This window comes from Chenopodium quinoa, unplaced genomic scaffold, assembly GCF_001683475.1.
Source record: "Chenopodium quinoa cultivar QQ74 unplaced genomic scaffold, ASM168347v1, whole genome shotgun sequence".
NCBI classification, from domain to species: Eukaryota; Viridiplantae; Streptophyta; class Magnoliopsida; order Caryophyllales; family Amaranthaceae; genus Chenopodium; species Chenopodium quinoa.
Genome location: NW_018744996.1, coordinates 3,857,802 through 3,868,914, shown reverse-complemented (window position 1 = coordinate 3,868,914; position 11,113 = coordinate 3,857,802). Strand labels below are relative to the sequence as shown.

The 11,113-nt window shown below is 37.1% G+C and overlaps 2 protein-coding genes across 4 annotated transcripts; one reads left to right on the top strand and one right to left on the bottom strand.

The window, feature by feature from the left end:
• Positions 1-4,633: 4,633 nt before the first annotated feature.
• On the top strand, positions 4,634-6,345 carry LOC110707135. 2 transcript variants are annotated; one of them, XM_021885145.1, is made up of 3 exons: positions 4,634-4,753; positions 5,425-5,815; positions 5,982-6,345. In XM_021885145.1, the coding sequence occupies exons 2-3, from the start codon at positions 5,447-5,449 to the stop codon at positions 6,138-6,140; spliced, it is 528 nt and encodes a 175-aa protein (XP_021740837.1). In that variant the 5' UTR covers positions 4,634-4,753; positions 5,425-5,446; the 3' UTR covers positions 6,141-6,345. The 2 variants fall into 2 exon arrangements, with proteins under 2 accessions (XP_021740837.1, XP_021740839.1); XM_021885147.1 differs by lacking the exon at positions 4,634-4,753 and having other exon boundaries at positions 4,760-5,815.
• A 2,262-nt stretch (positions 6,346-8,607) lies between these two features.
• Positions 8,608-11,113, bottom strand: LOC110707392. Of its 2 annotated transcripts, XR_002508477.1 has the most exons (4): positions 11,010-11,113; positions 10,441-10,843; positions 10,022-10,314; positions 8,608-8,790 (listed from the first exon to the last, which is right to left on the bottom strand). XR_002508477.1 is itself a non-coding variant. In XM_021885425.1 (3 exons), exons 1-3 carry the CDS (start codon positions 11,081-11,083, stop codon positions 10,156-10,158), a joined length of 636 nt encoding a protein of 211 aa, XP_021741117.1. In that variant the 5' UTR covers positions 11,084-11,113; the 3' UTR covers positions 9,896-10,155. The 2 variants fall into 2 exon arrangements, 1 of the variants encoding a protein (XP_021741117.1); XM_021885425.1 differs by lacking the exon at positions 8,608-8,790 and having other exon boundaries at positions 9,896-10,314.

Below are 11,113 nucleotides of genomic sequence, written 5' to 3'. Positions count from 1 at the left end.
GCCTGTTTGAGGCCGTAGAGGGATTTCTTAAATAAATAAACATGATCAGGACGACTCTTATCATGAACCCTATGGGTTGATGCATATAGACTGTTTTATTGAGATACCCATGTAAAAAAAGCATTCTTGACATCTAACTGATGAATGGGCCAAGACTTCAAAATAGCAAGGCTAAGGACATGCAGTATGAATAGTTGCCAGTTTGATAACTAGACTAAAAGTTTCATCACAATCAATACCTTGCCTCTGAGTTTTCCCGTCACCTACAAGCCTGACTTTATGCCTTTCAAACGACCCATCAGAGAGACGTTTATGGTGAAAAATCCACATGGACCTAATAACATTAACATCCGGTGGCCTAGGTACCAATTCCCATGTATTATTAGCAATAAGAGCATTATATTCATCCAACATTGCATTTTCCCAATTCGGGTCATGAATAGAACTAATAGGGTCCTTTGGTATAGGAGATATGTTAGGGGTAGTCATAGTGTTTAAGTTATGAAAATATTTGGAATTTGGCTTGCAGATGCCATGTTTTGCTCTTGTAGTCATACTATGGGTGTTGAGTATGGGCTGGGGTTGGATGCTTTGTGGTTCAGAATTTTGTGGGGCTAGGTGGGTGTAGGTGCTTGGTTGGGCAGTGCGCAACTCAGGGGTATGAGTGTGTGGGGTAAGCTGCGAGGTGGTAGAGGGGGAGAGTGTGACAGTCAGGGGGGAGCGAGGCCTGCTGGGGGAGGATGGCGTGGATGCCGACCCAGTGGGCGCTTGATTTCCATTGCGCCAGGCAGTAGCATAGGGGGGGGGGGTCTCGCAACAACCCAACGCTCGATGGCCGAGCTGCGGGTGATACTCCTGCTGCCTCTGCTGCACAAGTGATGGGTGGAGTAGATGTGACGTGTTGGGATTGCAAATGGAGGAGAGTTGGACTATAATAAAAAAATATTATAATCCTCTTTTTGAGGTGTGTGAAGTTTGGAGAAAGGGAACTTAGTTTCAACAAATTTTACATGACGACAAATTAGAATTTGACCATTTGACATATCGTAACACTTAGAGCCACGATGATTAGAAGCGGGACCTAGATAGACACATGAGTGGACCTTTGTTGCAATTTATGTATAGAAGTGCATGGAAAAAGAGGAAAACAAAGAAAACCAAAGACACGTAAAATCAAGTAGATGGGATTACGGTGATAGAGAATTTGAGTGGGTGACTTAAATTCTATAACTTTGGTGGGAAGAATGTTTAACAAGTACGTAGCCACTTCGAAAGCATGGTGCTAAAATGAAAGGGGTAAAGAGGCATGAGCAAGTAAAGTCCGAATGATGTTATTTATTGATTTTATGTGACATTATGCTTTTCCATTTTGGGGAGAGGTGTGAGGACAAGAAAGCCGAAACAACATACCATGGTGATCAAAAAATTCCTTTAAAGTTCCATTGATATACTCAGTGCCATTGTCACATTGAAAAGTCTTAATGTTACGTTCAAATTGAGTACGGACAACCGAGTGAAAAGATTTGAACAAGTGTTTAACTTGAGAATTTTTGCCAATAGGAAATATCCATAAAAATTTGCTATAATCATCAAGAAATAAAACATAATAACGATGGCCGGAAGAACTTAATATAGGAGATGTCCAAAGATCACTATGAATAATGTCAAACGGAAAAAAGTATGTGACATAGAATCATTAAAAGGTAATTTAGATTATTTCCCTAAAGGACAAGAAGAACAAAAAGAAGTACAAGCCTTATTACAATCAATAAACTTTTTACTACTTAGAGACCTAAGAACGGCATCACCAGGATGACGCAAGCGACCAAAAATCGGAAGAGCTAGTAGTAAGAGTAGAGTGATTGACTTTAGGATTGGCTTGTGAGTTGGAGAAAAGAGGGTATAGATCACCCGAACTGTCACATCTCACAAGTTTGGTTCCCGTTTGTAAATCATTCACAGCAAAACCAAACGGGTCAAATTCAACGGAAACATTATGTTCAGTGGTGAATTTACGGACGGAAATAAGGTTTTTGATCAATTAAGGAGCATGCAAAACATTACTTAAGGTGAAAGGTGGGTAGGGGTAAGACAAAGTATTACTACCATGACCAACTATCGGAATTAAATGACCACTACCAACAACAATGTTATTATGAGGAATGCTCGAATTGACATAGGAAGAGAGAATACCTTGATTCGAAGTCATATGAGATGTGGCACCGGTGTCCAAGTAGTAACTACTGTCCGGTGGGGGAAATGCGAGAGCACTCATAGCCGCTTCAACATCCGTCAGAGTATAGCTAGAAGGTCCTATAGCATTGTATGCCTGAGGTCTAAAGCCTAGGATGCCAGGCCCAGCAGGCCGAGGCCCATTGTTCGGAGCAGAAGCAGCCCTTGGTTCGCAAGAGGATGCCGGATATGGGCACGGAGGAGGATTGGGCCATTGTGCAAGCCATGGAGCCCAAGCAGCCCACGGTTGCTGCTGCCAATTAAATGGAACTAAACCGGATTGCTGTTGGGCCGAAGCCCCATTTAAAGAATTAGTGCGGCCCCTACTTGAATTCTTAACGGAGTTCTTTTTCTACATGTTGCTCTTTGAACTTTGGCAAGATGATGATGAAGAGTCACTGCCGTCAGTAGAAGCGACGAGAGCGGTGGAGTTAGAGGAGGTGTGGCTGCCGGAAATATTCTCCTTGGCCAAACGATTTTTGATGGTTCGTTCAGCTAGCTTCAATCGAGAGCAACAACTCTCAAATGACGGAAGAGGTTCCTGATTTTGAACAATTCTGCAACTGTTCAAAAGCTTAATGTTACCTTCAGAAGTTGAATCTTCATCCGCTGAGATTTGCTCTTCATCCACCGAGATTTGCACTTCATCAGCTGAGATTTGTTCTTCATCGAGATGAACTCTACTCTCATATGAATCTGCATTGATTGTAATTCATTCAATCACCAGTTTACCTATTTTTGGTAAATTTGTACAAATTCATATACAAAATTACGTACCTGAATTGAGGTTTTGATGCATTGCATTGTCATCAATTTCGCAATTTAGGTCAATATTATTGCCACATTGCCTGCAATTTAGGGTTTGTTGCATAGAATCGTTGTTTAAATCAACATCAATTACAGAATCAATTTCAATTTCTTCTGAAGTTTGCGAATCGTTTGAAATTGGAGCTTGAGTTTGTTTTTGAGATTGTAATAATTTGTGAATTAGGGAATCCATCGATGTTTTGCAGAGAATTTGCAGAGAACTTGTGAGAATATTTCGAAGAAGACGATGTTTTGCTTGCGGCACATTGAGCGCTATTTATACTCTAATTGGCACGTGCGAATCTGGCCTTACATTAAGGTTAGTGTAAACCGGCTGTACGAAAGAATTTTATTAGGTTTTATTAATTTTGTCCTGCAATTCTCAGTCATATGTTTCTATAATGGACCTTTTTTTTTGAGGACTTCTATAATGGACCTTTGATCAATTATAGTATGAATAAAAAATTAACTGTCTTCATTATTACGAGCAAGGTTGTTAGGATTGGGATCCTACCTTGGATCGATGGGGGGTGGGATCGAATCGATAGAATCGAATCGTAGGATCGTAAGATCCTACTTAATAACGAATAATATTATATATTATGTTATAAATTGACTTAAAAACATTTCTTCTAAGGGATTTCAATGCTAAAAGATATTGGTTTGCTTAAGAAAGGTCGATCTTCATTTAGCTTTGTCTGTATGGTAGTTAGAATATTAATAACACAAGTTTAAATTGATAAATTATGTGCAAATTTGTCAAGAATGAGACCTTAACTATGACAATTGCAAGTTGTCAATTGATAAAATAATATTAATGTCTCAGATTCGCTAATTTATTAGCGATAATTATTGAATACATTAAACTTAGGTGCATATAACCTAATGAGTAATAAAAAAATATGTCGAAATAAATCAAAGTCTCGTATTATAGTAAAATGTTGGATCGGATCGTAGGATCGTAGTAAAATCGTAGGATTGTGTTGAAATCCTACCAATCATAATTAATATCGGAGTAGGATTGTAAGATTCTGCAAACTTAAGATCCTGCCAAAGATCCGCATCGATCACGCAATTTTGGATCTTAAAATCGTAAGATCGTAAGATCCGAATCGGGATTTTAACAACTATGATTATGAGAATAATATCCTTCTAATTTTAATAATAATTTTTAACTGAGAAAATAACTCAACGTGGACTACATTTAACACATGCCTCGTGGCTCAAGGTCAGAGCACACGTGTCTCTCTTCTTATCATATCTTCAATTCATTATTATGAGTGAATAATAATAACTTAATGAGCCTTGTATATGCCGATTATTGCTAAAAGTATTACAAATATTAATAGACTTTGGATATGATTATATTAGAAATGTCCTTAGTTGATAACATGCATATCGTTGAAGAAGATATTATGTACATTTATTTTATACAAACAAGTATGAATCAATATCAGAACTTGCAGATTCCAAGAAATCTGAAATTAGCCCTTTGAATGCGTTGATATTTATCAAATTGTCGCTGTTATAGTTTAACTTATCTTTTATGTTTGATTGCTTAATTTAAAATTCATACACTACATCATGCATCTTTGTCCGATCTTGATAAAGTCTAGGCCTCTCTATAAATACTGAAATTTATAAAGCTAATACAGTACAATAACAAGCACTATTCCCTCTAATCCTCAAACTTAGCAGGCAATACTCATTAAGGGTACTACTCTCTTCGATCTTTATATTATTTTCCTCTCCCTCCCTTCGAAATCATAATACTCCCTCTATTTTATTTTATTTTATTTTATTATTATTATAGGATAATTTGCAATTGTGAGGGTGTCCATTGAAAGAGGAATTAGCTAATACTTTAAAGATAAAAATATACGGAGTATATTCACTTGAAAACATAGTCATGCATGAGATGTTATATTCGTTTGTGGTCTTAGTTTTATTTCAAATTCAATTCAAAGTACGAGTTTTTGCATATTTTTGTTACACGTGATTAAATATAGGATCTTGCTAACGAACGTGGCCGGACGTTGAATAAAACTTTAAGATATTTCCTAAATAAATTACACCCTTATTAAATAGAGGATCTTCTTTATTGCTTTTCTCGTTAATTTGGGGTATTTTGTGGTGGGTCAACGACGGAAAATTACACCCTTATTCGTTCTTTTTTAATAGTAACGTTTTGTTTGTTCACAATACTATATATATACTCTCTTCATAACGTTTCATAATATTAGTAATTTAATATCAATGCTAGATAATAAGCAAAAAAATTAAATTGAATATCGTAGAACTATATATCTCCTACGCTTCTATCCATCTTAAATTAACGAACATGCATATTAACGTAACATATATATGTTGTCATTGCATTTAAAGTACAAAGTAAGCACAAGAAATTATGACGGATTTGATCACAGCCGAAGAAGTGCCCTTGGTGAATCCGGAGGCTGATTACGAGAGTTTGAAAGCGGAGTTGGATGCCAAGGTGAACGGCGAGGATAATGTAGGGTTAAGTGCTGATCAAGTGTTATTGAACACACAATTCTTAAACCTTTGCAAGGACAAAATACAAAGAATTGATAGGCATTTTTGGTCTGGCTCTGTGGTCACTGATCGCCCGACTCTTAGTAGCGGCTATTACACCGTTCTTACCCAGAAAGGCACCAAGCCTGAAGGCGTCAAATGGGGCCAAGTCTGGGCTAATGGTGCCGCTGATGACACCACTGCTCGTAAGTGGATTGTGGCTTTTGATACTGCTGCTGGCAAGGTATATATATATACACTCCTCGCGCAATTTCATTTTGTGGTTGTTTTGGGTAGTTAGGTTTCAGTCCCTTCCTAAGAAGTAACTTTTTAATATATATAAAATCTTAGTGATGTTTATTAGAGTATAGTGTTCTATATTAACCATTTTTTGCAAATTAAAATTTCAGGCTTATGCTGAAGCAGGACCAATGGGTCCAGTTGATTGGAACGTAGTTGAAGTGAAACTGGGTATGTCCGGAAGCAAAACCGAGCACACTGACCCCATCCTTGGAGGTAACGTACTTGCTACGATTGATGGTCTCAAGGCATATGCACATTTCCGCTGAATGTTAGAGCTTGCTGAGATATAATGAAATCTATCTACTATGGAATAATATGTGTTGCACTACGAATTTAATTTGATGTATTGCGTTAGCTGCCAATCATGAACTAGCTTCCTTGTTACTTTCCTTTTTACTTCAAGTACTCTTGTGTAACAAATAATTATGATGCTTCTATGCATCTAAATTCCAAATGATTAATGCGTAATTGTAAGTGTAAGAGTAGGTGGAATTGTATTTCATAAGAAAAATTACATGCTATACATATTACAAGCCTAAGGCACTAATCACGTAAGCTATACAATAAGAGAATCAATTACAAAGTCAAAGATAATATATACTTTACAAATATAAAAGATAGTATACTCTCAATCAAGGAAATGGAGTGATATTAGCTAGCCCGTGATTTGCATATCAAGATTAATATCACGATGTGATATTATTCTCTACATACCCCCGCAGAGTTTGACATATAATTGATGTTCTCTCAAGGTTGAAAATACCGTCCTGAAATGATCCTTATGCTCATCCCGGTTCTTCGAATATACCAAAATATCATCAATAAATACCACAACAAACTTGTCCAAGTATGGCCTAAAAATTTGGTGCATTAAATGCATAAAAACCGCAAGTGCATTAGTTAACCCAAATGGCATTACAGTGAATTCATAGCGACCATAACGTGTCCTAAAAGCACTCTTTGGAATGTCCGACTCTGCTATCCTCAACTGATGATACCTAGACCTCAAATCGATCTTCGAAAATATTCTTGCCCCTTTCAACTGGTCGAACATATCATCAATCCTAGGCAGCGGGTACTAGTTCTTGACTGTCACATTGTTCAACTCTCGGTAATCTATGCACAACCTCAAGCTTCCATCTTTCTTCTTCACGAACAAAACTGGTGCACCCTATGGTGATGAACTAGGCCGAATATAACCTTTCTCCAATAAGTCATCTAATTGAGTCTTCAACTCTTTCATCTCAGCCTGGGCCATCCTATATGGAGCCTTTGAAATAGGTCCTATCCCTGGCACTAAGTCGATGGACGGCGGATCGAAAAGTCCGATCTTGATGAGTAATGTGTCCAACCTTGGTCTGGAGAGTGGTTTTGTAAGGAAGTCCGTTAGTTGATCACCGGTTGAAACATGAGTGACACGAAGAGCACCCTTTTGGACTTGTTCACGGATGAAGTAGAATGCTAGTGCAAAATGTTTCATTTTAGAATGAAACACCGGGTTTGCACTTAAGTAAGTAGCACTTAAGTTGTCACAATAGATGACTGGAGTGTTTGATATTTTAATTTTCATTTCAGTGACTAGATTTTGTACCCACATTAATTCTGCGGTGGTGTGAGCAATGGCCCTATACTCTGCTTCGGTGGATGATCGAGCTAGGGACTTTTGTTTCTTAAAGCACCAAGTAATTGGGGTGCGGCCAAGAAAGACTACATGACCCATTGTTGAAAAAAATCATCCTTATCACCCGCCCAATCCGCATCAGAGAAGGCATGTAGTATAGGAGGTGAATCTTTGTATATGTTTATGCCTTTGTCAAGTGTGCTATTGAGGTAGCGTAGGAGGCGTTTGAGTGCTGACCAGTGTTCCGTTGTTGGTCGATGCATAAATTGAGATAGTTTATTTACGGCAAAGGTGACATCCGGCCTAGTTAGAGTGAGGTATTGAAGACTACCAACAGCAGCTCTATAATCCTTGGGCTCTTCAAGAACAACACCTGAGTTGGCCATTAATGTATGAGTAATGACCATGAGGGTGGGTGCTGGCTTGGCTTCTAGCATTCCCATCTTCTCAAGAAGATCAATGATGTACCTTTGTTGACTTAAAAATAAGCCAGTTGATGTTGGAATGACTTCAACACCAAGGAATTAAGATAGTTGTCCCAAATCCTTCAAAGAGAACCTGTTTGCCAAAGTCTTAATAAACATATCAAGATTAGTTGCATTTGGACCGGTAATAATAATGTCTTGATAAATGTGCCGGTCAAAGTGATACAAATATTAAAAAACAGAGGGAGTATATAAAATGTCGGAGAATGTAGACTTACCAACTGGCCTTATTGTAATATAATTGATTTGAATTTAAGGGCAAATTCTTTTGTAGAGGAGGAAAGTAAAATGATATAATCAGGGACTCTTTATAAAAAATTGTCACTAAATTTAGTTCTTGACATCGTTAGCTCTAATTTATTTGGATTTAAGCAAGAGTTTCTATATTGTATTACTTGTCTTACTAATTGCCATATGTTACAACCTTCCCTTTTATCAAATTTATGTTCAGAACTTTTTATGAAAATGTTCAAGATGACAAATTAACAGAGTAAGTTTATTATGTCCAAATAAAAGTTGTGATTTATACAGTAATATTTGTAATCACTTTGCTCATTTTGTAGCATGTAATTAAATAAATGACTTAAACAGAGATTCATGTAAATCGGGAGAGTAGTACATGGAGGATATAAAAATGACATAAAATTCCAGTTAACAATTTTAGTATCTAATAAAATACCAAGTAAATTAAAACAGTTCTTGTATAAAAAAAAAAAAGTAAATTGAAACAGTTTATTCCATATATATATAGATTGTCTATTGGGTGACATATACATTACAACCATAAACAACCGTACATTATTAGGATACCTTAACCCTTACCCTAGCCCCACCGAATACCCGCCAACTTCCACCATAAACCCCCGAAAACGGCTGGCCGGAATCAAAAACCACCCCACCGATCAAATCCACCACCGAAATCAACCCCTGACCCAAACCCACACTTGAAACCACCACAACCAAATACCCCCGAAACTCCGCCGAAAACCGCCATAAACCCCCGAAACTCCATCGAAAAACCCCCATACACCCCCTAAACTCCATCGAAAACCCCCTCGAACCGCTCTTGAAGGTTATTTTTTATTTTTACTTTTTTTTATTGAAAATCGGGGTGGTTTTAGGGGGAGCTGGGTCGGTTTTTGCTAGGAGGGGGTGGAAATGGGTGTTCCGGCGGTAGAAATGGGAGTTCTGGCGGTATTGGGGATGGGGGTTCCAGCAGTGGAGATGGGGAGGAGCCGAGGAGGGGCTGCCGGAGGTTGGGGGTTCGGTGGTCGTTGGGGATAAAAAAAATTATTAGGGTTTTTTTTTTTTACCAAATTTTTTTAAGTTTTTTTTTATTATTAATTTTTTGACGAATTATTTAGTGCCATGTGTCACTTAAATTAAAAAAAAAAAGTTTACCCAATGTACAGGTTACCGGTCATAAGGGACCAATAGATGAAAATCCCCTATAAAGATGGCATTATTAAATAAAAATCTAAAGGTGGGATTATTAACAGCGAAGCGACTAAAGATGGGATTATTAGACTCAATTTTTCCTATAAAAAATTGTCACTAAATTTAGTTCTTGACATCGTTAGCTCTAATTTATTTGGATTTAAGCAAGAGTTTTTATATTGTATTACTTATCTTACTAATTGCCATATGTTACAACCTTCCCTTTTATCAAGTTTATGTTCAGAACTTTTTATGAAAATGTTCAAGATGACAAATTAATAGAGTAAGTTTGTTATGTTCAAATAAAAGTTGTGATTTATACAGAAATATTTGTAATCACTTTGCTCATTTTGTAGCATGTAATTAAATAAATGACTTAAACAGAGATTCATGTAAATTGGGAGAGTAGTACATGGAGGATATAAAAATGACATAAAATTCCAGTTAACAATTTTAGTATCTAATAAAATACCAAGTAAATTAAAACAGTTCTTGTATAAAAACAAAAAAAGTAAATTGAAACAGTTTATTCCATATATATATAGATTGTCTATTGGGTGACATATACATTACAACCATAAACAACCGTACATTATTAGGATACTAGATGCATAGTAGCATCATTACTTTTATTACACAATTAAAATGCACTTAATTAAAAAGCAAGGAATGTAAAGGATTGTAGTTCTTGATTAATTGCAGCAGCAATGCAGCTTACTAATTAAGCTAACATGGTAGCTAATAGAGAGTTGATATTGCTTGGAGACCAGTAATCTTAGCAGTGATCCTGCCTCCAAGAATAGGGTCAACATACTCGCAACTGCTTCCAGACGCATTCAACTTAACTTCAACTACGTTCCAGTCAACTGGGCCTGTAGGCCCGGCTTCACAATAAGCCTGAAATACATTTAATTGGAAAAAAAATAGGTTAGTACATCATTGACAACGTAAGTAACATCGTTATGAATTTATGATATATACTTATTATTAGATGTTCAAGTAGTAGCTAGTAGTATAATGTACCTTGCCAGCAGCGGAATCAAAAGCCGCAACCCACTTACGAGCAGTGGAGTCGGTACCAGAAGCGTAGCAATAGCCCCACTTGACACCTTGAGGAAGAGGGCCTTTCTCCCTAAAATAGTAAGTTGTGAATCTATTCATATCAGGGAAGCTAGTGAGCGTATATCCAGACCAAAAATGAACGTCGAGTTTTGTGAGCTTGCTATCGGTAAAGTTTGTGGTAGGGCTGGTCAATTCCACATCTCCAGCGAGTAGCTGAGCATTATTGGCCTCGGCCTGACCCTTGACCTCCAACTCCGTCACCAGCTTCTCATAGTGAGCTGCTGGATCCTGCAAATTCACAACGTTTGGTTCGATGCCTGCCATGTTTCTCTCTTGCTTATCGTACGTAGTACCGTCTTCTATCCTGCAAAACCGTACGTGCGTGAATTACTAACAACACTTAAAACAATAATCAAATATAAATCAAATACTTAATAATAAAATAAATTGATGATATAATCTACTAGTATCTATCGATTAATAATAAAAAGTAACTTTGATTTAAGTGAAGGGAGTAGTATATAGCATACCCTTGAGTAATGCCTGCTATTAAGTTTGAGTAAAAGAGCTTGTTAATTGTAGTGCATTGAAAAAAGCTTCTCATTTCACCGTATTTATAGACTGCATGGCATGT

Bases quoted from the DNA above. Each gene is read 5' to 3' on its own strand.
- LOC110707135 (XM_021885145.1), top strand. From the start codon at position 5,447: ATGACGGATTTGATCACAGCCGAAGAAGTGCCCTTGGTGAATCCGGAG. The intron at 5,816-5,981 runs GTATATATATAT...TTAAAATTTCAG, and splicing joins TTGATACTGCTGCTGGCAAG to GCTTATGCTGAAGCAGGACC.
- LOC110707392 (XM_021885425.1), bottom strand. From the start codon at position 11,083: ATGAGAAGCTTTTTTCAATGCACTACAATTAACAAGCTCTTTTACTCA. The intron at 10,844-11,009 runs GTATGCTATATA...ACGGTTTTGCAG, and splicing joins ATAGCAGGCATTACTCAAGG to GATAGAAGACGGTACTACGT. The intron at 10,315-10,440 runs GTACATTATACT...AATGTATTTCAG, and splicing joins TTGATTCCGCTGCTGGCAAG to GCTTATTGTGAAGCCGGGCC.